Source organism: Aureobasidium subglaciale (genome assembly GCF_000721755.1).
Source record: "Aureobasidium subglaciale EXF-2481 unplaced genomic scaffold scaffold_0, whole genome shotgun sequence".
Taxonomy (NCBI): domain Eukaryota; kingdom Fungi; phylum Ascomycota; class Dothideomycetes; order Dothideales; family Saccotheciaceae; genus Aureobasidium; species Aureobasidium subglaciale.
In genome coordinates, this window is record NW_013566995.1 from 1,304,915 (window position 1) to 1,331,930 (window position 27,016).

The 27,016-nt window shown below is 50.8% G+C and overlaps 13 protein-coding genes across 13 annotated transcripts; 8 read left to right on the forward strand and 5 right to left on the reverse strand.

The window, feature by feature from the left end:
- Positions 1–36: 36 nt before the first annotated feature.
- Positions 37–1,763, reverse strand: AUEXF2481DRAFT_93613 (uncharacterized protein; the record flags this gene model as incomplete). The annotated part of the gene is made up of 3 exons (XM_013493641.1): positions 822–1,763; positions 303–743; positions 37–216 (listed from the first exon to the last, which is right to left on the reverse strand). Exons 1-3 carry the CDS (start codon positions 1,392–1,394, stop codon positions 37–39), a joined length of 1,194 nt encoding a protein of 397 aa, XP_013349095.1. The 5' UTR covers positions 1,395–1,763.
- A 2-nt stretch (positions 1,764–1,765) lies between these two features.
- AUEXF2481DRAFT_84633 (uncharacterized protein) lies at positions 1,766–3,895 on the reverse strand. The gene is made up of 3 exons (XM_013493642.1): positions 3,816–3,895; positions 3,185–3,749; positions 1,766–3,127 (listed from the first exon to the last, which is right to left on the reverse strand). Exons 2-3 carry the CDS (start codon positions 3,643–3,645, stop codon positions 2,251–2,253), a joined length of 1,338 nt encoding a protein of 445 aa, XP_013349096.1. The 5' UTR covers positions 3,646–3,749; positions 3,816–3,895; the 3' UTR covers positions 1,766–2,250.
- Positions 3,896–3,918: 23 nt separating this feature from the next.
- On the forward strand, positions 3,919–5,691 carry AUEXF2481DRAFT_75649 (uncharacterized protein). Its single transcript, XM_013493643.1, has 2 exons — positions 3,919–4,249; positions 4,303–5,691. Exons 1-2 carry the CDS (start codon positions 4,047–4,049, stop codon positions 5,228–5,230), a joined length of 1,131 nt encoding a protein of 376 aa, XP_013349097.1. The 5' UTR covers positions 3,919–4,046; the 3' UTR covers positions 5,231–5,691.
- Positions 5,692–6,002: 311 nt separating this feature from the next.
- On the forward strand, positions 6,003–9,189 carry AUEXF2481DRAFT_104057 (uncharacterized protein). The gene is made up of 6 exons (XM_013493644.1): positions 6,003–6,560; positions 6,615–7,294; positions 7,354–8,464; positions 8,514–8,776; positions 8,828–8,909; positions 8,961–9,189. The coding sequence occupies exons 1-6, from the start codon at positions 6,268–6,270 to the stop codon at positions 9,025–9,027; spliced, it is 2,496 nt and encodes an 831-aa protein (XP_013349098.1). The 5' UTR covers positions 6,003–6,267; the 3' UTR covers positions 9,028–9,189.
- Positions 9,190–9,359: 170 nt separating this feature from the next.
- On the forward strand, positions 9,360–11,099 carry AUEXF2481DRAFT_34816 (uncharacterized protein). The gene has a single exon (XM_013493646.1). The coding sequence runs from the start codon at positions 9,804–9,806 to the stop codon at positions 10,752–10,754; it is 951 nt and encodes a 316-aa protein (XP_013349100.1). The 5' UTR covers positions 9,360–9,803; the 3' UTR covers positions 10,755–11,099.
- A 131-nt stretch (positions 11,100–11,230) lies between these two features.
- Positions 11,231–15,984, reverse strand: AUEXF2481DRAFT_93618 (uncharacterized protein). The gene is made up of 3 exons (XM_013493647.1): positions 13,051–15,984; positions 12,890–12,992; positions 11,231–12,838 (listed from the first exon to the last, which is right to left on the reverse strand). Exons 1-3 carry the CDS (start codon positions 15,840–15,842, stop codon positions 11,474–11,476), a joined length of 4,260 nt encoding a protein of 1,419 aa, XP_013349101.1. The 5' UTR covers positions 15,843–15,984; the 3' UTR covers positions 11,231–11,473.
- Positions 15,985–16,126: 142 nt separating this feature from the next.
- On the forward strand, positions 16,127–17,187 carry AUEXF2481DRAFT_34818 (uncharacterized protein). The gene is made up of 4 exons (XM_013493649.1): positions 16,127–16,318; positions 16,372–16,460; positions 16,524–16,655; positions 16,706–17,187. The coding sequence occupies exons 1-4, from the start codon at positions 16,266–16,268 to the stop codon at positions 16,879–16,881; spliced, it is 450 nt and encodes a 149-aa protein (XP_013349103.1). The 5' UTR covers positions 16,127–16,265; the 3' UTR covers positions 16,882–17,187.
- Positions 17,188–17,336: 149 nt separating this feature from the next.
- Positions 17,337–18,518, forward strand: AUEXF2481DRAFT_144899 (uncharacterized protein). Its single transcript, XM_013493651.1, has 3 exons — positions 17,337–17,630; positions 17,675–17,833; positions 17,967–18,518. Exons 2-3 carry the CDS (start codon positions 17,675–17,677, stop codon positions 18,369–18,371), a joined length of 564 nt encoding a protein of 187 aa, XP_013349105.1. The 5' UTR covers positions 17,337–17,630; the 3' UTR covers positions 18,372–18,518.
- AUEXF2481DRAFT_145029 (uncharacterized protein) lies at positions 18,519–20,206 on the forward strand. The gene is made up of 2 exons (XM_013493653.1): positions 18,519–19,378; positions 19,433–20,206. The coding sequence occupies exons 1-2, from the start codon at positions 18,665–18,667 to the stop codon at positions 19,925–19,927; spliced, it is 1,209 nt and encodes a 402-aa protein (XP_013349107.1). The 5' UTR covers positions 18,519–18,664; the 3' UTR covers positions 19,928–20,206.
- Positions 20,207–20,997: 791 nt separating this feature from the next.
- AUEXF2481DRAFT_61061 (uncharacterized protein) lies at positions 20,998–21,819 on the forward strand (the record flags this gene model as incomplete). The annotated part of the gene is made up of 1 exon (XM_013493654.1): positions 20,998–21,819. The coding sequence occupies one exon, from the start codon at positions 20,998–21,000 to the stop codon at positions 21,817–21,819; it is 822 nt and encodes a 273-aa protein (XP_013349108.1).
- Positions 21,820–22,265: 446 nt separating this feature from the next.
- On the reverse strand, positions 22,266–23,102 carry AUEXF2481DRAFT_24908 (uncharacterized protein; the record flags this gene model as incomplete). Its single annotated transcript, XM_013493656.1, has 1 exon — positions 22,266–23,102. The coding sequence occupies one exon, from the start codon at positions 23,100–23,102 to the stop codon at positions 22,266–22,268; it is 837 nt and encodes a 278-aa protein (XP_013349110.1).
- A 468-nt stretch (positions 23,103–23,570) lies between these two features.
- Positions 23,571–25,835, reverse strand: AUEXF2481DRAFT_61255 (uncharacterized protein; the record flags this gene model as incomplete). Its single annotated transcript, XM_013493657.1, has 2 exons — positions 23,571–25,394; positions 25,449–25,835. The coding sequence occupies 2 exons, from the start codon at positions 25,833–25,835 to the stop codon at positions 23,571–23,573; spliced, it is 2,211 nt and encodes a 736-aa protein (XP_013349111.1).
- Positions 25,836–26,220: 385 nt separating this feature from the next.
- Positions 26,221–26,892, forward strand: AUEXF2481DRAFT_24910 (uncharacterized protein; the record flags this gene model as incomplete). Its single annotated transcript, XM_013493659.1, has 3 exons — positions 26,221–26,346; positions 26,396–26,760; positions 26,814–26,892. The coding sequence occupies 3 exons, from the start codon at positions 26,221–26,223 to the stop codon at positions 26,890–26,892; spliced, it is 570 nt and encodes a 189-aa protein (XP_013349113.1).
- Between the last annotated feature and the right edge of the window lie 124 nt (positions 26,893–27,016).

Genomic DNA, 27,016 nt, shown 5'->3' on the forward strand with positions numbered 1-27,016 from the left:
TATGAATTCGTGTATGTCTCATTCTTTTACAAGTTTTCAATCATTGTAGTTGCCTACACCACTGCAATCCTTGTTTCCAGCGGGTAACCCATACTTTGCATCCAACTCTTCCTCTTGCGACTTTCCATCCGCAGAGTAATAGGGCTTTTCGGCTTGTGTGGCCACTCTGACGGCATGTCTTCTGTGAGGGGCAAAGCCATAAGTCGCCGAGTGATTCTGTTTACATCTTAAAGTCAGTGAATGCACATAAGAAGAAGAGAAAAGAGGGGAGGGAGCAAAAGGGGGGTGGTAACAACACATACACAAATTCTGTTGTCCCAGAATGCTACATCATCCTTGGCCCACTCAAACGAAACGTGTATCTCGTTTGTGGTAGCGATGACTTCGTTCAGGTAGTTGATCAAAAAGTCACTTTCCAATTTCGGCACACCGATGATTTTGGTGACGAAGCCTGGGTTGAAGAAGAGAGATTTCCAGCCTGTGACAGGGTTGACGCGTATTAAGGGGTGGATGGTGGTGACAGGGCTGCGGCGAACGGGACGATTTCCACGGATGGAGTCGGCGGCTTGCATGTCCGCTGAGTGTAGGGCTGAGAGGGAGGAGAGGTATGTTTGCATGGCTGGAGACAGGGCGTCATAGGCGGCGTATTGAGAGGACCAGAGAGTGTTACCACCGCCACCTTGAGGAGGTCCAGAAAGCAGTTTTAGACTTGTGTAGGAAGGGGGTTGGATCTCGTAGGTGACCTTGTTTCGCATGTCAGTATTCCTTCCTCATCCTTGCAAAGAGCTTTCTGATATTGGAGAAGAGGAAGTGGTACCTACATCACTATGCCACAAGAAACTTGGCGAAAAGATGGCGTTTCTCGCTCCCCTTGCCCCTTCTGCGAAAACGACATGTACATCCTCCAACCCTTCCTGCTTGGGCACAGAAGTAGTAGCATGCCTATGCAATTGTCCAAAGTACTTTCCCAACTCCCTCTGTTTCTGAATGTCAAAGTTCTTTTGGTTTCTAAAGAACACCACGCCTCTTGTAGCTATCAAGCGGGCGATGTCGTTTTTTTGTGCATCTGTCAGGTTTGCCAAGTCGATACCGGAGACTTCAGTGCCGATTCTGGGATTGTAGTCGCGGATTGATGTGGCGGAGGAGAGGAGGTTGTGGAAGGTGGGGGAGCCGAGAATGCCTTTGTCGTGGTAGGGGATTTCTTGTAGGGGTTCCCATTTTACGTCTGGAAAGCTTGGGAGGAGGTGTTCGTAGGGGTAGTTTTCGTGGGTTTCTGCTACCGTTCGACCGGGCTCGTAGTTGAGGGCATTTGTGATTGGAGTCTTGAGTGATGACTTGATCTCCGTTGTCTCGGGACTCGCCGAAGCTGTCTGCTCTTGAAGATATGGTGCCATTGTCGCGCTCAAGATACAAGGACAGAAAAAAAAACATATACGAAGCAAAAGCTAGAGTGAGGAAACAGATAACCTACAGCTAGTGGAAATGAGACTATATACCTACCTTCCCTCACCTATGACTCTAACAACAACGCAATCATCAAGGTGCATTGTCCTCTCCATGAATTGCGTGATGGCCCCAGGATATGATGAGAGTCCGTGAGTCCACCGCCAGAATGGCCAAAGCCGCCAAAACATACAACGATCGGCTCCGCAAGACATGCACAGATTGGGGTAAAATGTACCTACCTTGCCGGGAATCTCGATGCCAGGTGTCGAAAAAGGCTTCTTCCATGCAGACAATGACAGAAGATGATAGAAGTTGAGATCGCGTGCTTGACTGGAAAGACCGTGCGGCCGTTGATACTGGCGGAGACTGCCATCAAACAATCCATCTCGTAGGCATAAGTGCGCCTAGAACGCAAAGTGGCTTAACAATCATAGGTCTGAGCTCGATATACATTCCACTGACAGTTGATGGTCCATCTCAGAGAGTCGACTCGAAGATCGAAAGAAGGAGGTGCGAACCGGGTGGACATGGTCGTTGCTTCTTGGAAATCTGGGGTTGGCGCGAATGGTGCGAAACACATGAGCGATTGCACAATTCGCCCTGGAAATGGCGTCTCTTTGATCGCGTCTCAAGTCTCGAATCTTGCCTTTCTTATCGTGGTTGATCACGTGTATGAGGCACGTGTCTGGTTTCATAATGACTATCTGATCACGATAGGCGTGGCACTTGATCTGACAGGTGCTTGACGTCAACCCAAACGAAGAGCTGCTCAATAAGCTCCTCCTCTTGCATTTCTAAGACTGCTTAGAATCTGACAGATCTTCTACCTCCGTATCCGACACTTTCTCGGGGATCGTTGCTGATTTTGCCGAGTATCAGCTCATTAACGCCCTCTCTGCAGGAGCCGACCAGACCTGCGGCACCCAGAATACCACTCTCGAAGCCGCGAAGAGTTTCTGCCAACTCCCGTACATTATCCGCACTGTTGCCAGCACGGCCACCTGCCCTTTGAGCAGCAAGTTGATGTGCTTGGTGTACGGTACTTCCTTCCACAACACGAAGATGGGCTTCGATCTCAGCGAGGTGAGAGGTGTATGTGTCGAGGGTCTTTTGCATGACTTCGGCCTGCTTGCCAAAGTAGCCAACCAGATCAATGTCGTACTCGTCGTCGGTAGATGAAGGTCTACTGCTTCTTCCGTAGTGATATTGTTGAGGGAGTTGCAAGTTCTCGGCCATGCGCGCAACCCTGATAAGGTCGCTAGCGTCTCTCTGGACCAGTTCCTTTGCATTCTCGATAGCTGCTCCGTCATTCTCAAGGGCAAGCTCGACCGTCTCGATCTTGTTCTGGATGAGGTCGACGTCGGGCTTGATGCTCTCGACATCTGCGGCGTGGCGACCAATCATACCCTCGCATTGTGTAGCAAACGACTCTTGTTGTCTAATGAAGGCGTCGATGGACTCGATTGATTTCTTGAGGTCGTCGTGCAGGTCACTGAAGCGCGTAGTCGGACGTAGGTTTGACATGTCGATCTTGACACCGGGTTGCGTGCTGTTTTGGGTGTTGTTCTGGCCCATTGTGAGGGTTCCAGCTAGAGGTCTGGTAGTTGAGTTGCCGAGAGGATTTAGAAGCGACGATCCGAAGTTGTTGTTGTTGTTTGATTGTTGGGCGGCGCTGCCTCCACTAAACGTGATGTGTTAGGAGACGGTGTGATTCGAAACATGTAGAGGGCAAACGTACAACATACTCAAGCCGGTGTTCGTGGCACCGAACATAGTAGGCTTGTTCTGGGGTTGAGACTGGTTGCTAGATTGTCCAAACATGCCGCCGGTATTCGTTGTGTTATTGTTGTTGGCGGTTACACCTCCAAAGAGACCTCCTGATTGTTGTTGCTGTGGTTGTGTGCTCGAGGCAGTAGCTGAGTTGTTTCCAAAGAGACTGAGGGTGGGTTTTGCAGGTTGAGCAGTGTTGTTGGCGGCTCCAAAGAGACCACCCGACTGCTGAGGTTGTGATGTCGGAGCAGCAGAGCCGAAGAGGCCGCCAGATTGCTGTGGTTGAGAGGAAGCTGCAGGTGCGGCGCCAAACAGGCCGGTAGTGCTCGGCTGGGACTGCTGTGTGTTGGAGGCAGCGGTGTTGCCGCTGTTTGAGGAAGGGACAATCGTCAGCGCGCCTGGGATGAAGGTGATGGCCGATCGACGCATGTTTAGGTATCGTTTACGTACAACAGGGAGTTTGCAGCACCAGTATTCAGACTTAATGAATTAGATCTGCCGAAAGCCATGGTTGCGCGCAGTGAAGTGATGTGTGGTTATGTGCAGTGAAGAAAAACTGAGGTTGTTCGCTAGATGCTTGGTGGAAGTGCGCGTATGATTCGATGCAGGTCGCCGGTTCCAGATGGCTTCAAGGATGTGACGGAAGTGGAGATAAATATACAATCACACAATCGAGTTGTTTGTACACGCGCAGACACACGAGTTGGCGTGCTTCTGTTAACTTTGTTAAAGACCTCCGAGCTCGGGCCAGCGCCAGCGATCGTGAGCTTCGACTTGCGACAAATCGCCCATCTCGACAATACAAGATACAGGACACTCAAATCATCATCATGGAAGAAGAAGACGACGATTTCTACACGCAGAACGGCGATGCGCCTGTCAAGAATGAGCAGCCGACGAACCAAGACGATCCCAATGAGCAACCCGACATCGACTTGGACGATGAGGAAGAGGAAGACGACGACGACAGTGATGATGACAGCGACATTGACATTATCACCGAGCACAAGGATGGTGCTGCTCCAGAGCCTCCGTGAGTTTGCGCAAATCTCCATATACCACACTCCTTCCTGACCGACTCATCAGACAAGCTCGTCCCTTCCGTGGCATTAAGCCTGAAGCTCCTGCGCGAACCGCTTCGATCGATACAGTCCCCACCCAACAGAATCAACAAACTCCTACTGTCAAGACGGAATCCCCGGCTCAAAACAAAAGGCTCGTCTCGCTGAAAGACGGCTCCAAATACCCGGAAGTCCGCACTTCCTCAATAGACGTCAACGCAACTCCTTCCTGGGATCCTGCTGGAAAGCTCATTACAGAGGTCGACATTGACGCCGATTTGGCTGAACACACAAAACCCTGGCGCTTACCTGGTACCGATCAGACAGACTTCTTCAACTATGGCTTCGACGAGTTCACCTGGACTCAGTACTGCTTGCGACACCAAAACATGACTTCGACCATCAACAACCAAAAGGCAGAGACCAAGCAGTTCGAGATGATGTTGACTGGAGGAGGCATGCCTGGTCAAGCTGCACCTGCTGGTCCTCAAGCTGCTCCGCCTGGCGGTCCTATGGGAATGGGAATGCCTGGTATGGGTATGCCCGGCATGCCTGACATGAACCCCGATAACATGGCCGCATTTGCTAGCGTCCTGCAGAACCAAGGTATTGATCCTAGTCAGCTTGACTTCAACACGTTTATGCAACACTATCAGCAAGCCTCTATGGGTGGCGGTGGTCAGGGTGGTTACGGCGGTCAGTCAATGCAGCCTCAACAATCAAATCAAGGATATGGAGGTCAACAACATCAGTCTTTCCAACAGCAAGGTAACCAAGGCTTCCGCGGAGGTACACCACAGCCAGGTCAGCAAGGCCCTCAAGCCCAGGGTCAAGGCTTTGATGGTTACAGCCAGCAACAGATTGCCATGATGCAGGGACAAGGAGGAATACCATCTGGTCCCTCCGGAGGTGGTGGTCGCGGCCGTGGTAGAGGTCGCGGGAGATGGCAATAGGATGCCACTCGACGAAAACATGCATGAAAAGGCGTTTGGGACTTGATACCAATATCTAAGAGGTGGTTTGAGCATTGATAACGACTATTAGCAACCGAGGTTGTGGGATAGGCAGAATATTCATAACGTTTTTGAGCACTCGTTGTCCGTGGCAGCATTCCTGGTTCCAGGAACCGTCCACCTTTTCATAAAGTGCGAAAGGAGACCGGGATCGTCCTGCGTCCGAGTTGGAATCGACCGTGACGATACGAAAGGACTTGTTCATTAGAAATCAATGGACAAGGTGTAAACCCTTTCGATCTCCACTTGTTGTAGTGCTGCCTTTGGGTTTCTATGAAGCATTGTTGCCAATACATACACAGACGTATATAGCTCGCTCAACATGAGCAAGAGCGTTAAATCAAGCTTAAGTGACGATCTATATGCCATTTACTACAGGATGGAAAACATATGAAAAGCCCTCCGTCAAAGGCGAGCTCCATTATTGCATGCTATTCTTGTATCAGGGTCATCCCCTCCACATCTGCTCAGGAACCGCCGCGGAAGCTTGGAGCTCTCTCTAAATTAAGCGGCTCGGCTACAGATCACTCGACGTCACGCGGAGATGCTTTCCTGAGATCGATCGAACAACTGGATTATTGACCAAGCCACCAATACAGGTGCTCACTTGACATAAACAAGGCTATCCTGCATCGACGTCTGCTGTAACTCCCGCACAAGATGTTGACAGGAAGATGGCACCTGCGGCTTGCAACCCCGCAATGTTCAGGTACAAAGATGATTGTTTCTCGATCGACTCGAGCCTCATTCGGCCCTGATTGGCTTCTCGGCCTCGAGACTGCTTTCAAAGCGGAGCGGGAACGGTTCCGAATGCTATTGATGATGACACATCTAGATCATGATGTGGGGTCAGGTGTTTACAAGGCAAGAACGACGCGAAAGTGAGACTTTCCCATCTGCTTATATACCCTCGGCATATCCGTCTCTCTGAGCACGCAAGATTGCGCCATTCATCGTTTCAACACTACCACACAGTTATGGACACCAGTACAGCACCAAAGATCATTGACATTCGTCAAGATGGCGGAGGTCTAACGCCACTAGTCCCTGAGATCCGGGAGGGCCTCAATGCGAGAGAAGGACAAGAAAAGAAGCTGCCAACACTGCTGCTATACAGCGAAGATGGCTTGAAGCTCTTCGAGAAGATCACATACCTAGAAGAGTACTATCCAACGGGTCAGGAGATTCAGGTTCTAGAAGCATACGCCGATCGCATTGCCGACCGTATTGCCCTCGAGTCCAACTCTATGCTAGTAGAACTGGGTAGCGGGTTGGTGCCCTAAATATGCTGCATGCCGCGATCAGGTCATTGACCGTACTGCAGTAATCTCCGAAAAGTCCGTATCCTTCTCGACGCTCTGGATCGCAAAGGCAAGGATGTGTCCTACTACGCCTTGGACGTCTCAGAAGTAGAGCTCGAACGTACGTTGGCCGAAGTCCCTCAAGGCACATTTAAGCATGTACAATGCCATGGACTGCTTGGTACATACGACGAAGGTCTAGATTGGTTGAAGAAGCCCGAGAATGCGCATCGATCAAAGACGGTCCTTTCCCTAGGCTCGAGCATCGGAAACTTCTCTAGGGACGAGGCTGCAAAGTTTCTTTCACAGTTCTCAGAGACCTTAGACCCTAATGACACCTTACTGTTGGGTATTGATGCATGCACAGATGCTGACAAAGTATATCACGCCTACAACGATCGTGAAGGTTTGACACATGAGTTTATCCTCTGTGGTCTGAAGCAGGCGAATAGACTTCTTGGCTACGACGCTTTCGACACCAAAATGTGGGAGGTTATTGGTCGCTATAACAAGGAAACTGACCGACACGAAGCCTTCGTCTCCCCTAAGAAAGATGTAACCATCGAGGGCGCTCTAATTCGTGCCGGAGAGCAGGTCAGGATTGAGGAGAGCTACAAGTATAATTCAGTCCAGAGTGAGCGACTTTGGTCCGACGCTGGCTTGACGGAGGGTGCTAAATGGACCAACACTGACGGTGACTATGGTGAGTCATGCAACAATATCGATGTCATTTAACATAAAACAAAGACTTACAGTTTGTAGCATTGCACTTGCTCAACAAGCCCAAAGTTCAGTATCCTCTAGTCGCCGAGAAGTACGCGGCTCAACCTGTACCTTCGCTCGAAGAATGGGATCAGCTTTGGGCTGCTTGGGATGCTGTCACTTTGGAGATGATCCCGGAAGAAGATCTTCTTGAGAAGCCTATCAAGCTTCGCAATGCCTGCATCTTCTATCTCGGCCACATACCCACTTTCATGGACATCCACCTGACGCGCGCGACTCATGGCAAGCCTACGGAGCCCAGCTCCTATACCAGCATCTTTGAGCGAGGAATTGATCCCGATGTTGATGATCCGGAGCAATGTCACGCACACAGCGAGATTCCAGACTCGTGGCCACCAGCAACAGAGATTCTCGACTTCCAATCAAAAGTGCGAATCAGGGTCAAGAAGTTGTACGCTACGGGGCAGGCAGTCAAAGATCGCGCCGTCTCGAGAGCAATGTGGCTATCTTACGAGCATGAAATTATGCATCTCGAGACCCTGCTTTACATGCTGATACAGAGTGAAAAGACCATGGCACCACCCACGACCGTCATGCCTGACTTTGAAGCTCTGGCTGTCCAAGCAAGACAACGAGCTGTCGAGAACCAATGGTTCGACATTCCAGCACAGAAAGTTGAGATTGGTATCGAGGATCCCGATGACAACTCTGGTCCCGAGCACTTCTTCGGATGGGACAATGAGAAGCCGAAACGTACAGTCCACGTACCAGCCTTTAAGGCCAAGGGAAGACCCATCACCAATGGAGAATTTGCCAAGTATCTGGAGGAGAACCACCTCGACACTCTTCCTGCGTCTTGGCATACTCTTTCTCACACTCGAGGCACAGAAACCAACGGTCACACGAGTGGCATCTCGTCATCTTTCCTCCAAGGTAAAGCAGTCCGCACAGTGTACGGACCAATATCTCTGAAGCTAGCACTCGATTGGCCAGTGTGCGCATCGTATGATGAGCTCAGAGGATGCGCTCGCTGGATGGGCGGCCGAATCCCATCTATGGAAGAAGCCAGAAGTATATACCGTCATGTTGACGAAGCAAAGACTCTCCAAGCTCACGAGTCGCTTGGAGCCAACATTCCCGCTGTGAACGCGTCAGTATGACTATGACATTCATCTGAAACTTGACTGATACCGCTACAGGCACCTTGTCAATGACGGTGTAGAGGAATCACCACCATCCAAGGCCTTGTCATCAAGCTCTACTGGTCCAAACCCGAACGATCTGTTCGTGGACCTGCTAGGAGCTAATGTGGGCTTCCGACACTGGCATCCCATGCCTGTTTCACAGCACGGAAACAAGCTTGCCGGTCAATCGGAGATGGGTGGTGTATGGGAATGGACCAGTAGCGTGCTGGACAAACAAGAAGGCTTTGAGGCCATGCCCCTCTACCCGGGTTACACAGGTGAGGTTCTTGGTATCTCCATGCTAAGTCCGTTATTGACGCGTGCGACAGCCGACTTCTTCGATGGCAAGCACAACATTGTGCTTGGTGGATCGTGGGCTACACATCCACGAATTGCAGGGCGTAAGAGCTTGTAAGTCGAATCATAGTGCTCGAGCCTGACCATTGTTCTAACCATCCTCAGTGTCAATTGGTACCAAAGAAACTATCCTTTTGTATGGGCGGGTGCCCGCATTGTGAAGGATGCATGAGCGGGATGCTGCCTGATCCCTGGAGAGTGTCCAAGCTGTAGGTGCAAGGTATTCTCTTTTGTCTGTGGAGCATGTTTCTATTGTGGAATAACCGTATGAGCAATGTGTATGCGTTTCCTGCTGCCTAGACTTACCACTCGCGATAATGACTTCGGTGTGCTTCTCCTCCCTGCGTTTGTCGTAGGCATTTGCTACATCCCACCGCATCACCAAATCACACCTACCCTCACAAACGGTCGATTCACCGAATTTGTGACCGGAATTTTGAGCTTGAGAAATCTTCCTGCCGCCCGCGCAGTCAACAACTCTGTTGTTGTTTGACCTCTTCTTAACTTGAGCAGTCTTGTACATTCCACTCATCTTTATTTGTCGATTCGCTTTGAAGAGATCGTTTTGCCAGAGCATTCTACTCTTGACTGTTGCTCGTCTTTTGGCAACTCGCTATCTTTGGCATCAGAGATCTTTGCTGCAGCAGTACACCTCGTTGAGACTACGCACAGTCTGCGCGGTTGACTCGTCATCAGAGATCCTTATTGACACACTAGCACAGTATACCTTCTGAACTTGACAAGATGATCAAGGAACTTCTGCGTTGGGAGGACAGTCCTGGTCTTGGTAAGCCGAGCCTTTGCGATGATTTTGTGTGTGGCAGTTACTGATCATTTGCAGAGCATCACTGTCCCAAATGTCAGACCCCACTCAACAATCCCAGAGCTAAACACACTTGCTACTTCAAGCATGTCGAGATCTGTCCGCTGTTCCATCAGCACTTCTTCATGATTGGTGAGTCGTTGTTTTCTCTGCTCGCACTCACTCGGAGCTACATCTTCTTTCCTCTTTTGAGTTCCAAGATCTTCCACGAGCAGTGGGCCGCGATGGAGAATCGCAAGGCTAACCTTTTGCTCACAGGCCAGGCTCACAACTGTGATACCTGCCGCCGAAACAACAGTGCACACGATCAGCGTCACAGACAGATAGCCATGCTACTTCGTCAACTGACCCAACTTCAGCAAGAAAACGGTATCGAGCCCGGCAACTACCCAACTTCCCCCTTCTCGTCCACTTTGTCGCCCACTGGAGAAAGAGGCTCCGTTTCCGGGCCCGCCGACACCGACCCAGAAACCACTCCAAAGCTCAAGAAGCGCGAGCGCAAAAAGGCAAAGAAGCGCATCAAAGCCCTCAGAGGTGGAGATGCCCTCACAACAGCTGAAGTGGCCGCTATAGCCACAGCTCTACACCCTGCGCCCCGCAACGACAGTGTGATCTCTACCTCGTCAACCTCGACCTCCACCACAGAACTCAGCAACCAGAGTACCGTCGATGAAGACTCTGCCACCACACCCTCCACCCCAACCTCCCCCACATCTCCAATCTCCAAAAACCCATCCTTCACCACCCTCATGAATGTCAATAAATCCTTCCACCCAGACGTGGACGGAAAACTAAATTCCACACGCATGGCCCTGCAGACACAACTTCTCTCCGTACTGCACGAAAACTCCTTACCCCTGGATGCGAGTGTGGAGAATGCGCTTCGTGCACTTGGAATCTCCGAGTCTGATCACAAGACCCCAAAGCCTGTTGCTGAGTGTGTTGCAAAGATCAAGGAGGCGGTTAGGGAGGATATCTTTTGTGCCGAGTGTGATGAGAAGAAGTTTCGCTTGAGGGAGGCGGCCTGGTATCGGTTTGTTAATAGGAGCGTGTTGGCGTTGAGGGAGGGGGAGTGAGTGGTGCGGTTTTGTTCGCTGCAGAGGTGGTCTTTGGTCAGATGGTTACTGGTCTGAGGAAGCCTGCTTTGTGGATGGCTCGGCTCGGCTTGGCTTGGCTCTTCGTTTCCTGTCTTTGGTTCGATTTGGTTTGTTCTTTCGCTGGGCTTGGTGCCCTTCTTTTTTTTTTGTTTCGTTTCGTTTGGGCTTTTGGAGTCGACGCTCCTCCTTGGGTTCGTTGATGGTCGACCAGTCGTTCTGACAACAGGTCGGTCTCGACTTGCATTTGATAGTCGGCCTGTCGCTCCTGCCCAGTATTGCAGTGGAGCACTTCGGAGCTTTGCATTAGCATTTTCGACGTGGTCGTGGGGAGATGCATGATAAGGAGTTGGAGCAAAGCATTGGAGCTGTTACATTATAGATCATTGGCCATAGCGGTCACCGTTTTCGGGCCACTGTTTTCGGGTCACATAGTCATGACAGAGATTGTTGTTCTTCACTTTCTACCTCCTTCCAAGTACATCACTCGCGTGACAGCAGTACGGCACAAATTTGTCGTCATTGAGAGATGATCATGGCCGCCTCATGCAACTTCCTCAGGCTTTCTCACCACAAGTAGATACCTAGGCATCTTGTATACATGTTCGTCGCTTCCTCGTCATTATACACGAGTTTGCAAGACAGTGACGATACTTTTCTTCATCTTCGATTACACTATCATATCTCCGATTACACGATCATCAATGCCCGAACGATCTCGTCCTAGTCCTTCGAGGGCCATTCTTCGACGATCCCCCGTGTTCATGCTGTGCCGTATCTCTCAATCTCCCCGACTGCTTCGCCTCGACAATACTCCCACGCCTATGCAGGATAGTACTGTTACCCACAGGCTGCAGCATACGGAAACCAGTCTCCTTTGTGACTTCCTGTTCAAACGTGAGTGGCATGACCAAACCGAAAATCTCTTCACCTCCAACAGCTATGTTTTCATCACAGGCACATCCACAACCTGCTTCGCATTCTGGCTTTTCGTCTTCTGGAAGTGATTCGAGGAGGGTGGCGAGACAGGAGATGTGAGCGGCGTGTCCGCATACAGGACATACTTTGTAGAGACCTGCGATGGGTTGGTAGCAGATGGTGCAAGAAAGTAAGTGGGAGCGCCCGCCGCATTTGGCGCATTTGTGGTCTGCACGACGGTCTGGTATGTCGACTTCGCCACAAGACATGCAGCATCGGACAACTTGTGGACCTAAACAATCTAGCTTGTCTTCGTCTTCTTCGGCCTCTCCCAACGTAAGAGTGGATTGTGAACCATGGTCTCTTGACCTAGTACGTGCGAGAACGTTTGAAAGCAGACCGTCGAGTTTGTCAACTTCATTCTGCTGCATCTGGAACCCCCAGGCACCTAGCATATTTGCATACACAGCACGATAAACTGCAAACTTGATGGACTGGTTGGGATCCAAGAACGCGATATTCGAGCGTCCCTCATCGTCGAAGAGATCCTGATTCTTGAGACTGATCTTGACGCGAGACTGTGGTGGCAGCGACTCGTCATCCTCTGTAGTAGAACCATCATAGTCGTCACCAAACCCTTGAGACATGAAGCTCCTACGAATTGTCGAGTCGCTTCGGTTGAATGGTCGACTCTTGTTCCAGTTGATGCCCGCCTGCGAAGGTATTGATGACGAGAGCTCCTCCCCACTGTTACGATTGCGAACAGGGGGAGAGCTAGCAAGTTGGAACGGTCGAGCCAAGACGGAAGCAGCGAAAGAACTTGTCGCACTTGGTATGGAGGTACGGTGGTGTTCTGGTGATGTTGAGAGGCTGGGTGCAGCACTAGACCGGTGTGTACTGGTCCTTGATAACGGCATGGGAGGTGTGTTGCCAGTGTATAAGGGAGTGACTGGCTCGCTTGCAACTATACTTTGTTCTCGAAGATCCTGTGAGGACACTCCTGTCGAGGCAAGTCCTGCCCCTGACCTTCTGTTCTTGTTCGATAGATCGGAGATAGAGATTATGGGCTCATAATACCCAAAAGCAGTCTCCTTGTCGGGGAAGTAATCAAAGAGTTGGGCGGCGCAAGTCATCGATTGTGGGAGATCCTGGATCGTTAGCTTATGAGTCAGTTATACGCGGTAGTCGACGCATCATACCTCGTAGGTCGGACGTTGATCATCGGGTGACAAGGACTGAGCGAATATACAAGAAAGCATACCGAGCATCTGAACATCCGCCAGGTTCTCAAAGTGAGTAAATCTGCGTAGAAAGGGTCAGCGAAATAGTTCCACAAACAGGTGACAGCAATGACACTAACAGTGTGTCGATGAGCCAAGACCCGGCAAACGGATGACTACCCCATTTTATCAGAGCTGTTTCGTGTGGATTAAGCACAGCTTCTGGCTCGTCAAACGACAGGTCTAATCCACTATCGTTTCTTTGATACGACATAAGCGACCGACGTGCTAGAACACGAATATCTGTCTCTTGTCTGGGCATCGAAAGCATGATCAGAGGAACCTTTCTAGCCAATACCAGGCCAACAAACTCCCATATGTCAGCCAATTCAGGAAAGCCGTTTGATGAGGCAGCTTGGGCGTTGTGCGAGCAGACTGTCTCTCCATCACCATAGACGAGATACTCTGACGCAAGTTTTCGCTTCGAGGGCAACAAGCCATCTGCATCGATGATCTTGACTCGAATCTTGTTTCTAGCACCGGTACCTCTCTTGTTGAGCCCATTACTTGTTGGTATCGAACCTTCGGTGGAATGTGTTCTGAGTCCCTTCAGGCGTGGGAAGCGTAACGACCCACCATGCCAGGCAGATGGTGGTTGGAATCTGCGAAGGAACATTTCTGGCTCATCAGAACCCGAAGATGAGCTAGAAGACGAGAACTCAGAACTGTCATCTGAGTCTTCCACCTCAAAAGCGTCAGCACTAGGCTTGCTCTTACTCTTTGACTCTGTCTGGCCTGAATGTAACCTTCCGAAACCTTCGAAGATTTCTCTACTTCCGCGATTGCGATTTCTATCGTCGATCGCAAACTTCTGGAGAATCGAACGCGGCTCTTCCTTTGGCGGCATGAAACAGATCAGTTGTCCATTCGGAGCCCACAGAGCTCCACATGTTCTGGGAAGAGGCACGTTGGCATTTGTGCTGAAGATGCCGGATCCTACACTGCCCTCCATGCCCAGAGTTTGTGATTCGCTACCACCAAAATCGCCGAGCAAGCCGTCTTCTTCATCACTGGAGCTCTCTGCTTCTTCACCAGGTGCAATCACATCGTTGCCACCAAGCCCAAGCCAGCTGATGCTTTCCTGCAAATCTCTTTCGCCCGTCAAATAGGACAAGAAACCTTCAATACATCCTCGACGATGTATCAAGTATCCAGTGGCAATCTTGCGTAGGTTACCCTCGAGCTCTGCAATTTTTTCCTCTGACAAGGCAGATGCTTTGTCGAGGTGGAACCACGGGACAGATTTCTCGGGGTAATCTACTGGGAAGTCCATGCAGAGCTGCATGAATGCTAGCTTCTCTTCGGCCGCCCATGGACCGTTGAGTGATATCTTCACATGTCTGTTCGACACATCTGCCTCTTCAACCGTGACTCGTGTAAATTTCTCACCCACGTGAATAATCTCATCGCTGAGAGTTTCACGCACAGCATGAGTGTCCGGATTGTGTAGATCGGCGATGATCGAGAGTTCTCTTGTACCCTGTCTATCCGGGGAGCTTGGTTTGCGCTTGCCGAATTTGACACCCTTCATCCATGAGATGAGGCCGTTGTCTTGCTGTCGGACATTTCGAGTTTCGATGCCCGAGTAGGTCATCATCTGGCCACTATCGGCCCAACCACCTGCGATTGGGATAGGCACTTTGTTCATTCCAGGACTGGTACCAGGATGTACTATTGTATTGCCGTGTGTGGTACTATCGGCCGCTGTCGCAGGATGGACAGGCCGATCTCTGAACGACTTGTAAGGTGCACCAATTCTAGTGAGTTGCACCGGCTTGTCCATGAGCATACCCTTGTGAAATCCGATGGATTGCAGCTGCTTGTCGCCCATGCGATGTAAGATGAGTTCGCGATCAGCTCCCCATGACACCAGTTGGAAGTCACGACCATCCGAGTATTCGTCGATATTACCACGCCCTCGCCACAAGAACTCCTTGACCTGTTCTTCATGTCCAGTGAAGCGATAGTTGGGCTCGGTGAGAGCCGGTGTATTGGTCACATTCGATGGCCGGCAGTCGTACATGTGCAGATCATGATCTCCTCTTTGTGGCATAGCTAATACTCCATTACCAAATGGGGTATGTCGAGCTCGCCATACCGGGAAAGGGGTATTAATGACACGCTCAGGTTCTACTTCGGAATACTCGTAGTCCCAGACCTTGATAGTCCGGTCGAGTGAGCAAGTGACAATCTTGGTTTCTTCAGTGCGACTCCAGTCGATTCCATAAATCTTTGTCTGATGAGCCTCGATCGTTTTAAGGGGCAATGCGCCTTTGCGATCATCCCAAATATGTAGATACTTGTCGTGTGAAGAAGCAACAATATGAGGGTTGCGGCGATTCCACTTGACTTGAGTGGCACCAGCGAACCAGTCGGAGAAACTGATTACAGGTCTTGCAGACACGCGCAGATCCCAACAATGTACAAAAGCGTCAACTGCACAAGTAGCAAGTAAGTCCGGTTGCAAAGGAGAGAAATTGATGTCGGTGATAGCTCTCGAGTGAGCGTGCAACGTGTGCTCTATAGGGGCTTGGAGACTAGCGAGCTCAAGATTCCAGACTAAGGCTCTTTGATTCGAAGTACTAACGACCCAGTAATATCGTGAAGCAAACGGAGACCACTGTACATCCGCCGGGGTCCATGGGGTCTGGTGGCGCAAGTGACGCGGAGGAGAGAATGGCGAGTCGAGATCGATGATATGCAGGCCTTGCTGTGATGCCAGAACGACGTCTCTACCTCCTGGTGAGATGGAAGCAGAACCTACAGCCTGGCCGACATGGATACGCAGATCCTTGTCAAAGGTGGGACTGTCAAAGATGGAAGAGTCTTTTCCACTCCTTGCGGTTATATTTGATGACATTGTGGAAGACATGGCTGGTCAGGTTGGGATTGGTCCTCAGCCGGGATCTTCGAGGCGCCAGACGATGTGGGATACAGATTGCAGCGCTAACATTGTCACACTGGACACAGTGATTCCTCAATCCGAGCAGCGAGACACATGTTGCCGATATCAGTTGCATAGATATTCAATAAGAGTAGCAGGTGCCAAGGAGGGCATAATCGCGAGACGCGATGACAAGGCACGTGATGAAACGTCCGAGCTTCTAGATTGGAATGGATTGGAATGGATTGGGCTGGAGAGGGCGATAGCGGGGTGCGGGCGGCCTTCTTTCACATCATCGTCGTCACTGTTGACCTGTTTCATACAATTCAGCTTCATTTTTGGTAGTCCAAGGCTTCGCCAACCACTCCATACAGCACACATAGCTTCGTCGAGCCGATCAACCCGCTCAACATGGCCCTTCCCAAGCGTATTATCAAGGAGACCGAGCGTCTTATGGCCGAGCCGTATGTCTAGCCATCCCAGGACAAGTCAGCCATGCCCTGACAAGTCGAAATAGCGTTCCTGGAATCGAAGCCATTCCCCACGAGGACAACTTGCGCTACTTTGACGTCAAGATCCACGGCCCCTCGCAATCTCCATATGAAGGTATGCATGTGCGACCACAGCCTTGCGCCTGGCCGACTCAACCTCTTCTGACACATCCCGCAGGCGGAATCTTCAAGCTCGAGCTGTTCCTGCCCGACGACTACCCCATGACCCCTCCCAAGATCCGCTTCCTCACAAAGATCTACCACCCCAACATCGACCGTCTTGGCAGAATCTGTCTGGATGTCCTGAAGAGTGTGTCCATCTATCGACCCTTGTCCATCCATAAAGACTGATAACCATAGGCAACTGGTCACCTGCCCTGCAAATCCGTACCATTCTGCTCTCCATCCAAGCTCTGCTCGGTGCACCCAACCCCGACGATCCTCTCGCCAACGATGTTGCCCAAAGATGGAAAGAGGACCAGAACGCTGCTATCCAGACCGCCAGAGAATGGACCCAGCAATACGCCAAGCCTTGAAAGTAGGTTACTGCGAGTCATGAGGGCTTCCAAATTTCCGTTTCCTTAGATGAATAGCGTTGCATGGGTTCCTGCCAACATAGTGTGGCCTTACAAGAGCATGGGAGGCGTTGGACAGGTGTTTTTCGTTCTATCCTCAATTACACCTTGTGTTCTCTTGATACTTCATGTCTTTGGCCAATCACATCTCTTACAGCGCCCCAACTGCAATGCTATCGGAATGCAAGGTGTTTTTGTAATCACCAAGTATGTCATCGGGAGCATCTATCAGACGCTTGTCCAGAGCTCTCCAGAACACTCGTTGGCCATAGGCATTTCCCGTATATTGGTAGTATGAGACTGACCGTGCCTGGTAGCAGAGAAAGATGTAGCAGCAAGCAGTACAGCACGGTACCAGGTCTCCACAAGGGGCCGCATGAATGGGCGCGGAATGTTGGTCTGGCAGCCTTCCGCTTGGCTCAAAGCGCGTGCCAGATACGCTTATGTGTTGATGGTCATGAGATGTCCTGAGACCAGAGGTGCTGTGGCTAAGAGCAGCAAAGGGGCTCTCTGGACAATGAAACTTTTGCCAGCGCGTGATAGACATCCACCTCAAGACGGAGATCAAGAGCCACCAGAAGCCGTTCTACGCGTGCTGTCCTGGAGACTCAACGCTCACCGCCGGCCGGCTTCTTCCATGGTATAGCCGTTGACGTGGCTGGGTGGAGCGCGTGAGCCAGCTGCACCAGTATCCACCAACCCAAGCAAATGTAAGTAGTGCAACTTTGTATCAGATCGTTACTGATTCTCGCAGATGCGTTTCTGGCCCAAAGACCACCCCGATGAGATAGAAATCGGTGATGGCACTGACTATCCTCCACCATTCAGGCCTGAGAATGCACCTGGCGCTTACGTCCCACCGGCGCAGATCACCAAAGAACAATCAACGAGCTCAAGAGATGGTAACAAGATCGTACGTACTCTGTCCGCTACCATAGTTCGGCAATCAGGTTGGCTGTTCCTCTTTGTGACGTATCGTGGTGTCGTCGTTCCTACGATCTGTTGTTACCGTTATTGTATTGACACAGAGGCTGACACTCGCGAAGAAGCGTAGAGGTTGGTTGAAGAGGACGTTAGGTCTGGGAAATGTTACATCTCCACCTCCACCGCCGGGCTCGCACGATCCTCAAGCAGAGGCACTGCAGAAGCTGAAACTGGAGGCTAAAAAGGCTCCTAAAGTCAAGCCCTCGGGACGCTTCTTTGACAACCAAGGCAAAGAGATCTCCGGAGAGCCTGCACTGTGTCGTGCAGTAGCCACGCCCAAGTCTGATCAGAGTAGCACTGCGTCTCGTCCGGCTAGAGCAGAACCAAGAACGATGCACTGGACAGCTGCACTAGGAGTCGGTGGGCCCGGTGCTGGCTTTAACTCTCCCAATCCATCAGGCACGCCTGGTGAGGCCGGTCGCCGCCGTGGTGCTGGAACCAGAGGTGGCTATCAAAGAGGTGGATGATGCTCAGATGTGTTTATGAAGGCGCCGTCGTGCGGAATGACTTACGCACGAAAGCCACATGCTTTCAGAGCGTCGTCTCCGTGCTGGAGAATCTAGTGCTGTCGGTAGTGGAGAGAGTTGCGTTATGCTGGTCTTCAGAGACTTGTCTTCACGGATCCGAGAGTGGTTAGCAGCGTCAACCGCCGAGACGACATCATTACGACAGCACCACCTCTAAAGCTCTCACTATTGCGCGCCGAACAACAACAACTTGTCTGTTCCATTACCACCCTTCCTCTTCCATCATCGCCAGCATGTTCAAGATCGGTCCAGACAGCTCGAGCAGCTCTGCATTGTCCAGTAGAGCTGCATCTCTCAGCGACGAGTCCGAATGGGTCCCAGGCCCCGGAACTAATGACGACGAGACCGAGGGCCCTCCTGAAGTCCCTCCTAAATTCACACCCAGCAGAACTACGCCTTACATCAGAACTCCCCAGAGATCGATGTCTCAGGGATTAGGTGATCTCAAGTCCTTCTGGTCTGACACCAGCGAGGAATCAATGACCGCTCGCAAAGTTACGCCTGTCAGAAACAATCCTCGCAAGGTCACACCTCGCAGATCTGCGTCCCAGAGACACAGAGCCGAAGTCGATCATGTCGACACGCCTTCCAGATCTCGAGCGTTCCAGAGATACGGCATGACCAGCAACGATGCGCGCGCTGAAGTCGCAAACCTTCTGTTCTCCGAATCAGACTATGCATCAGATGATGGAGCCATGTACTCTGTCCGCGAGGAAGATTCTGAACTCAAGCGCCTTATCAGCGAGGAAGACTCTGATCCCGTACACTCTATCAGCGAGGAGTCATCTATCGAAGAGGCTCTTCTCCCTCCTCCTCTCATCAACATGAAGCACTACTGCCGCGAGCCTAAGATGTGGCAATATGGTCCACGCCCCACGCTCGCGTACGACATCAGCAAGGTCGATCCGTTGAGTCTGGGCACCATTCCCGTTCGCCCTCTCCCCCCCGTAAGTTTGCTGATCCGGTTGTTTGCGCATCGACTGTTGACAGACAACTTTTAGCTTGCCATCCATGCAGACTTCCAGACTCACCGTGAGAACTGGGGTCTGCCTCTGCTCAGAATGCGCTGCCCCAACGATTCACACCGTCACCCCCACCACTGCTACGATTGGCATGCTCAGAAGCTCAACTGTCTTGAAGAGCATGAGGGCGATTGCCAACTCTGTGGAGGTTCTTGCTGCTCTGTCAAGGCCTACACCAGGCTCCTCGCCGAAGACCCCCGCCCCAATCCTATCATCCCTCCCAAGTACCGCGTGATGTATCAAAACGACATCGACAGAGTTGAAGCTATCAAGCCTTTGGCTACTGACCCCTGGGAGAGAATGCTAAAGTGCAGCGACTGTTACCGTCATGTCTGCCCTGACTGCGCCGGCCGCTGCATGAAGTCTGATTGTCTTCGTGTCATCTGCAAGTCTTGTGGTGCTCCTAACCCTTGGATCCACTGCCAGTGCGACGGAGCTCCTAAGGGCCAGATCAAGATCAGTTATCTGGACTGAGTTCTTTGCTACATCCTCCGCCATGATGACGAGATTGACTGCAGTGTTTGCTGCTAACAAAGAAGCTATGGAACGGCGCGGAACATGAGAGGTGCAGCTGCCGCAAACAGGCACAGAGGATGGTGAAAAGACCGCCTTGCTCACAAAGACACGACGAATTGCTCTTCGCTCAAGGACAGAACTATGTAACACTATTGCTGAGTACAAGGACTGATGGAGGATCGCTGGCCAAGATGAGCTGTTGCTCATTCACTTTCTTTACTGTAGCTATAACTCAAATAAAACTCTGCATACCGTCCATGATTGTCTCAAATTCGTCGTCGATTTCCCGGGGGCTCAACACCGTCACGCTTCTCCAGTAGTGTTGTAGAGTAATGAGAGGGCTGTAAGATGCATGAATACATCTCCCACGGTAGGGATCTCGACCAAGAGACAGCAGGACGACCTTTCTCGGCAAAGATTTCTTAATCACCAACGAACATCGTATAGCAACAAGAAGGCTTCAAAAAGGCATGGTCAAATTCGACCTTGAAAGAGCCCTGAGACAGACATGATGAGATGGCCCTTCTCTTCGCAGGTTGCTCCTTCTGTCAAAAGCATTGTGCCTCACGACGGCTAAAGCTTGGCTTCGTTCAGGAAGCCGTCTTGGTCCGGATGAGTCAAAATGTTTCGTGCCTTCCTATAACACTGTTTATATCACGGCAGCAACGATAGATTGGAATGGCTGGTTAATGCAGCGAGGTCGGCGGCCGGCCAATAAAGTCGGCAGAGATTAACCCGGCAAGCCCGCCTTTCTGCCCGAGCGCGCATCATATATTTCCCCACGCGACCACTTTCCGCAGGTGATAAGCAAGAAACAAATCATCCCTTGTGGTGCTACGACGAGGATCACCTGGGAAAGGTCAGAACAAGAGGAGGGACACTTGACGATAAGCCATCCGGTCAGAATTCTCGCAACCGTCACATGCAGAACGACAAGAGCATCCACTTCACCACGACGCGCCGACCTCTAGGAAGCAATGAGTACGGCTGCCGGTCCCGGCGCATCCTCAGATGTCAAGTCTGAAATCATGCCGACCCCGACAACGACTACAACAAATACATGGAACACGCATAACCTGGGTCTCCGCCTTGCCGCTGATGTAGCATCCGCCGCATCAGCAGCTGCCCTTGTCGCTCCCGTCATCACCGCAATTGACAAGGCCATCATCGAGAATGCGTCTGGCAGACAAACCCTCGGCCGCTCGTTGCGAGACTCGTTTGCGACACTCGCCCTCCGTCCACACCATTTTCTCTTCTCCAAGCCTTTCGCCTTGATCTTTGCTTTGTATGGAGGAACGTACATCACCGCGAACATCCTCGACACTTCTGCAAGCACCATGAAGGCGAAGCCTGCGTCGACTACAACGTCTGGGCCTGCCAAATTCCTCGCAACCTCTTCTGCAAATTTGAGCTTGTGTCTGTACAAGGATAGCAAGTTTGCAAAGTTGTTTGGCGCTGCTACATCGAGTCCTAGACCAATCCCTGGACCGAGTTATGCTCTCTTCGCCGTCAGAGATTGCTTGACTGTTTTTGCTTCCTTCAACGTACCGCCATTATTAGCGCCCATGCTGCCAATGTCGGAGGGTATGCAAAAGCATGTATCTGCGGTTTCTGCTGCCCAGTTCTTGGCTCCCGCTGCTGTGCAACTGATCTCTACACCGTTGCATTTGCTGGGCCTGGATCTGTATAACAGAGAAGGCAGTTTGGGAGCGAGAGAACGTATGATCAAGGTTAGAAAGGATTGGTTGAAGAGTTCTTTTGCTAGAATGGCTAGAATTGTGCCTGCATTTGGTGTGGGTGGTGTTGTCAACACTAACGTCAGAGCGAACTTGATGAAGAAGTTGGAGTAGGTGCTTTTACCAGCCTTCTCTCTTTGTCTGTTTGCTCTTTGCCTGCTTTGCTATGATCTGACGGCCGGCAATGCTTTGCTTTCGGGGTCTTTGCTTGCCTTTATCCGTTGTCACATCTTGATTTTGTTGTTCTGGTCTTTCGGGCTTCAGATCTGCGAGCGTTGTTTTGTCCCTTTTGCGGATGGCGTTGGGGTTTTATTATAATGGGACTCTCTTGATACTAGACTATACAATGTAATGAATGTACGCTTGCCGTTTGCTCATTTGTCTACTACTGTGTACAGTCTCAAAGCCTCTGATGATGCAATGCTAAATGTATCTTTTTAAGAGTGCTGTATTGACCAAGACGCAAGTGCAGTGACACGAGAGCCAGATCCCGTGTATGAGCAAAAGTATCCAATAGCACAACGCCTCGCCACGATTGTCCCTTTCAAAATCAACACTCTTTAATCAAAGGCAGCTAAAGCAGTAGCAACACAATAGTCCCCATCATGTGAGATGGAAATCTTGACAATCTGACCCTCCATCTTCGAGAAAGCATCAGCCTTCCTCTCCGCTTCAACCATTCTGTTATACTCTGCCTCCAACGCCGCTAGACGACATCTATCCCGTCGTTCTGACACTGGCGTCTTGACGATCCTCGGTCCTTTGTTCGACGTACATGTCAAAGCTTCCTGAAAAGCATTGAAATCCAATTTGCCATCTTTGTCCAAGATTCGCGGTATCGGTGTTGGTGTCGGTGTCGGTGCGGATTCTGGTGTCGATGTGGATGATCTAACATCTTTCGCAGAGTCCCCATCTTTTACACTTTCCCTATCAATTCTATCCCTCACCCTCCACTTCTGCACAAGATTCGCATAAATCTCTTTGGCAGATTGATACTCCACTTCCCTCCCAACAACCCCATCAATCACAATCCCAAAAGGTGCATTGGTCTTTCCATCCCGTCGAATCTCAATCTCCCTCAACATCAGCCTCCTCTTTCCCGCAAATGCCTTCACCACAGCTTCTTTGGCTGCCCATCTTCCTCCTAGATATACAGCTGCAGATTCCGCTGTTTTCTGATCCCAGGATAAAGAGGCGGTAGAGCTGAGTTGGGAGGATGGTGTAAAGCGTCGCCAAAAGACTCGTTGTTCAGAGGGTAATAGTGTCTTGTCGAAGAGTTTTAGGAGGTCTCGTGTGCTGTTGGTAGGGTTGTGGGCGGAAAAGTATTTGTTGAAGCGGGGGTGGTGGCATATATCTGTGCCTATACTCAAGGCTTGGGGAAAGGGGCGTGGTGGCATGATGTTTGGGGGAGAGTTTTCTGTATGTATGCTTCCTTTTTTCCCCCTTCAAATTGATTTCCCTTTGGGTTTTTCTGCTTGATTGGTTCTTGGGAATTGGTCCCTGAGTGGTTGATGAGTCTACCAGAGTCCGGTCTGCTGTCGAAAGAAAGTATTTAGCAGATGTGTCGACCAGTCTTCTTTTGCAGGCTGAGATTGACATGTATTCTCAATGAAATCACTAATAATCAAAGCCTAGTTGAAGGTGTTTTCGGAAAGAATTGGACAAAGTTGTTCTATGGAGTTATGAGCATTTTCAAGACGCCGTTTGAAGTTTGAGGTTGGCTCGTTTCGTCGGCTTTCCAGCATCCGGGTAGCGCCGATCTGTCGACATTTATCAATCACAAACTGAGACGGACAGGTCATCAACAAGAGGACAAGATATATGTACATTAGACAGAAGAATGATTGTTCTATATCATTACTACTCTAGAAGCTCAACAAGTCGCCGTTGCCGTTTCCCACAGTAGGCTGATAGACTTGCTGTGGCTGGTTCTGGTTCACGACAAACATGGTCTGAGCTCCTTCTCCGGTTACTGGTGATGCGTAGCCATCATCATTCAAGCCCATGTTGGCCATCTGTTGAGATCCGATGGTGGAGAAGTACACATCCGCTGCATCGACCGCTGAGGCAAGGTCGCCGTTAGAGTTGCCATTCTGTCGTTGTTGTGCACCAGCCATCGAAGTCATCTCCGTCCAATGCTTTTGCGCATCCAACATGGCTTGGTGGCTAGGTAGTCTGTGCTTCTGCAATGCAGGACTTTCTGGGATGACTCGTGGACGAGCAGAGCGGAAAACGGATTTGATGGGCTTCAGGTAGATGGTTGCGAGAGAGCCTACCACCAAGCACATTTCTTGCAAGGTGAACGGGTCCAGCTTTTCTGTTTCTGCAGTAATCGGAGGCTTCTCGCCCATGACAACCTGCTTCGCGGCTACAGGATCCGAGGAGAGCAATCGCCAATACATGTAGCCTCGGTCACGGAGATCTGGATTGTCTGTCTCCTCGGTAGCCCACTTCAAGACCTTCGGTACCAGATCCTGTCCCTTCTTAGGCCTTTGAATAAACAGCTTGACCGTCGCTGTCAAAAGTGCCAACTGCACCTCGTGCGGCTCGTCTGCGAATGTATACAAAAAGTCGTCCAAGAGAACATCACTGTTGTCAATTCTGTCGGCGTATTGTCCAATGATCCAGATCATAGCAGCCTTTGCTTCGGGCTCGTCCAGGGAATCGAGGTTCTCACATAGCGTGCTGATAATCGATTCGTATTGGTTGGGGTATTTGCGGAAAATGTTGCGAATGACTACCGTCGCTTCTTGCACGATATACGAAACCTTGGTCGCAACAAGCTCCAAGAGTGTGTTGATGCAGAGTCGCGCAGCTGGTTCGATCTTAATGGCCAGCTTTCCAATAGCGCGGACAGACTTTCGAACGAAGTGAATATCAATCTCAGTTGCGTACTCCCTGAGTTCAGCCAACACTTCCTTGATGTTGTCCTGAGTCGCGAGCATGAAAATGAGCTCGAGCTTCGTAACCTTGACGTAGATGGGGTCGTTGTACTTGCAAAAGAAAACACGGATGTCGTTCTTCAGAATGTCGGGTCTTCTTTGCAAGATCAGGAGAGCGTTTCGCAATGCCAGATATTGGATCTCGTGGCCTTTTGAGAGTAGTGTTACAAGCGGCGGTGAGAGCTTGTTCATTAGTGCTGTGATTACTTTTTCGTCTGCGATGTAGTTCATGAGGTAGAGAATAAGGCGAATACATCCCAGGACGACTGCGGAGTTTGTATGAGAAAGGCGAGGAGTAATGCGCTCGGCCAACATTGAAGCCTGGCCCGAGTCTTGAGGGACGAAATTCATAAGAGCTTCAAGAATATAAGTTTGGTTCCATTCGGACGTTTCTGCCAGGATAGATGCAATTTTGGAAGCACTGTTGTAGTCAATGGTGAGTTTGATGGATTCGCTCCTCTCCCAGATGTCGGTCAAAGATGCCAGAGCGCTGGAGACTACAGTAGGGTTCTCATCTCTCAGCATGTTGTTCAATCCAGTGATCAGGTCCGAGTTTTCCACCAGAGTCTTGTCGTGATCGTACAGTTTGGCCACACAGAAGCAGGCGGTCTTGCGCACGTATGGGTCCGAGTCCCGTAGTAGGTGTTTCGTAGGTGTGACGGCAGCTTCAACGTATTCGCGAACGTGAATGTATGACATTGTTCGCAGAGCGAGGGCTCGCACCAAAGGGTTGGTGTCTTCCATGTCCTGCAATGTGTTAGCAGAGAGCTGGGAGCAAAGCGAGATGCGACAGACTTGAACAAGATGAGGCAGAGCCTTGAGAGCGATCTCGGGCTTTATCCTGGCGTAGTGGACAAGGTATAGGAAGCACATCTTCTTGATCTCCAGACTTGCGAGACCCATGACTTGAATAACATCAGGGAACAGGGCAATCATGTCGTTGTTGCTCATAGTCATGTTGGCGACAATCTTCTTGAGAGCAATCTTCTTCCCAAGATGGCCCTTGTCTTTCTTGCCTCCAGTGGCCTGCAGCTCTTGTCGCAGTTCGGCGACTTTGCCCTGTGGATTGCGAAACGCTGGTAAGCCATAGTCGTACAAGAATATAGGAGCGAACATGGCGGAGTTTGTCGGAGAGGTTGGACCACTCACCCTAGCAAAGAGTTTCGCATCTTGATTTCCCGCACTCATTGTGAATCTGTGATAGCAGGGAGGTCTTGTAGACCAATCCCGAGCGTTCGTTGACGTGCCCCTCTTCTTGGTGTCACTTCAGTTCCGTGTCGCGTGACGGCGTGGTGTGCGCACCAGTGACTTCGATGGTCGTCGGGGGAAAAGAGCGTGTGGCGGACGGGGAACGGGCGGTTTACTCTTGTGAACATCCAGGTAAATTGGAAGGTGCTCAGCCAGAGTCGATGGTCAGGGAGTCGCGATCCTGGGGAAGCGGGCGGGAAGTGCTCCTGCTCCTGCTCCTGCTCCTGCTCCTGCCGAACTTGGCCCTGCTCAAGCATCGAGCAGGCAGTTGCATCTTCGCACCACATCTCGACAGATATTTACTGTTTCAAAAACTACCGCAAACATGGCTGTCCCTCTCCCGCCGCAATGGGTTGTCGACCTGAACGCTCCCCCAACCGCCAAACCAAAGACGTCGAGCATTCCCGACCCGCCAGGCTACACTGCGCCAACCACCGTCTCGAACAGCAAGGTCCGAATGTCTACTCTTCTCTGCCATCTGCGCAACTGACACATTGTAGTCAAAGTCATCAAAGAATGCCGTCGCCCAGACCTCCGCTCGCAAAGCTCCTAGTACTGAAGAGATGGATACTTTGAAGCTCAAGAAGGCTTGGGAGGTGGCTATCGCTCCAGCCAAGCAGTTGCCCATGAACGCTTTCGGCATGTACATGTCTGGCAACAGTCTCCAGATCTTCAGTATCATGATGGTCTTCATGTTGTTCAAGGGCCCCATCCAAGCCCTCATCAACATCCAGAACGTCTTTGCTCGTTTCGAGACCGAAGGCACCCGCGATCGCCTGATCATGGTCAAGCTTGCTTACGTCGCATGCAACTTTCTGGCTCTGGCCCTTGGTATCTGGAAAGTCAATGGCATGGGTCTGTTGCCGTATGTTCTCATCCTTCTCCAGAGCACGTCTACTTCTGCTAACACTGTACCAGAACCACCCGATCTGACTGGCTCGCTTGGGAAACTGCTAGGGAGCCTATTGCAAGAGCCTACCCAAGTTCTTTATTATGATCTATACAAGTGGTTCAAATATCCAAGACTAAAATTACAAATCAAGATTCCTATATCCTGCCGATTATATCCTGCCAGTACATGCTTCGTACTGGACTTTAGCCAGCTAGCTGTGATGAAGAAG

Bases quoted from the DNA above. Each gene is read 5' to 3' on its own strand.
- AUEXF2481DRAFT_34816 (XM_013493646.1), top strand. From the start codon at position 9,804: ATGATTGGTGAGTCGTTGTTTTCTCTGCTCGCACTCACTCGGAGCTAC.
- AUEXF2481DRAFT_34818 (XM_013493649.1), top strand. From the start codon at position 16,266: ATGGCCCTTCCCAAGCGTATTATCAAGGAGACCGAGCGTCTTATGGCC. The intron at 16,319-16,371 runs GTATGTCTAGCC...AAGTCGAAATAG, and splicing joins GAGCGTCTTATGGCCGAGCC to CGTTCCTGGAATCGAAGCCA. The intron at 16,461-16,523 runs GTATGCATGTGC...CACATCCCGCAG, and splicing joins CTCGCAATCTCCATATGAAG to GCGGAATCTTCAAGCTCGAG.
- AUEXF2481DRAFT_104057 (XM_013493644.1), top strand. From the start codon at position 6,268: ATGGACACCAGTACAGCACCAAAGATCATTGACATTCGTCAAGATGGC. The intron at 6,561-6,614 runs GTTGGTGCCCTA...ACCGTACTGCAG, and splicing joins CTAGTAGAACTGGGTAGCGG to TAATCTCCGAAAAGTCCGTA. The intron at 8,910-8,960 runs GTAAGTCGAATC...AACCATCCTCAG, and splicing joins ATTGCAGGGCGTAAGAGCTT to TGTCAATTGGTACCAAAGAA.
- AUEXF2481DRAFT_93618 (XM_013493647.1), bottom strand. From the start codon at position 15,842: ATGTCTTCCACAATGTCATCAAATATAACCGCAAGGAGTGGAAAAGAC. The intron at 12,993-13,050 runs GTTAGTGTCATT...CTTTCTACGCAG, and splicing joins TCTTGGCTCATCGACACACT to ATTTACTCACTTTGAGAACC. The intron at 12,839-12,889 runs GTATGATGCGTC...CTAACGATCCAG, and splicing joins ATCAACGTCCGACCTACGAG to GATCTCCCACAATCGATGAC.
- AUEXF2481DRAFT_145029 (XM_013493653.1), top strand. From the start codon at position 18,665: ATGTTCAAGATCGGTCCAGACAGCTCGAGCAGCTCTGCATTGTCCAGT. The intron at 19,379-19,432 runs GTAAGTTTGCTG...GACAACTTTTAG, and splicing joins CCGTTCGCCCTCTCCCCCCC to CTTGCCATCCATGCAGACTT.
- AUEXF2481DRAFT_144899 (XM_013493651.1), top strand. From the start codon at position 17,675: ATGCGTTTCTGGCCCAAAGACCACCCCGATGAGATAGAAATCGGTGAT. The intron at 17,834-17,966 runs GTACGTACTCTG...ACACTCGCGAAG, and splicing joins CAAGAGATGGTAACAAGATC to AAGCGTAGAGGTTGGTTGAA.
- AUEXF2481DRAFT_84633 (XM_013493642.1), bottom strand. From the start codon at position 3,645: ATGCGTCGATCGGCCATCACCTTCATCCCAGGCGCGCTGACGATTGTC. The intron at 3,128-3,184 runs GTACGTTTGCCC...CATCACGTTTAG, and splicing joins AACACCGGCTTGAGTATGTT to TGGAGGCAGCGCCGCCCAAC.
- AUEXF2481DRAFT_75649 (XM_013493643.1), top strand. From the start codon at position 4,047: ATGGAAGAAGAAGACGACGATTTCTACACGCAGAACGGCGATGCGCCT. The intron at 4,250-4,302 runs GTGAGTTTGCGC...CCGACTCATCAG, and splicing joins GGTGCTGCTCCAGAGCCTCC to ACAAGCTCGTCCCTTCCGTG.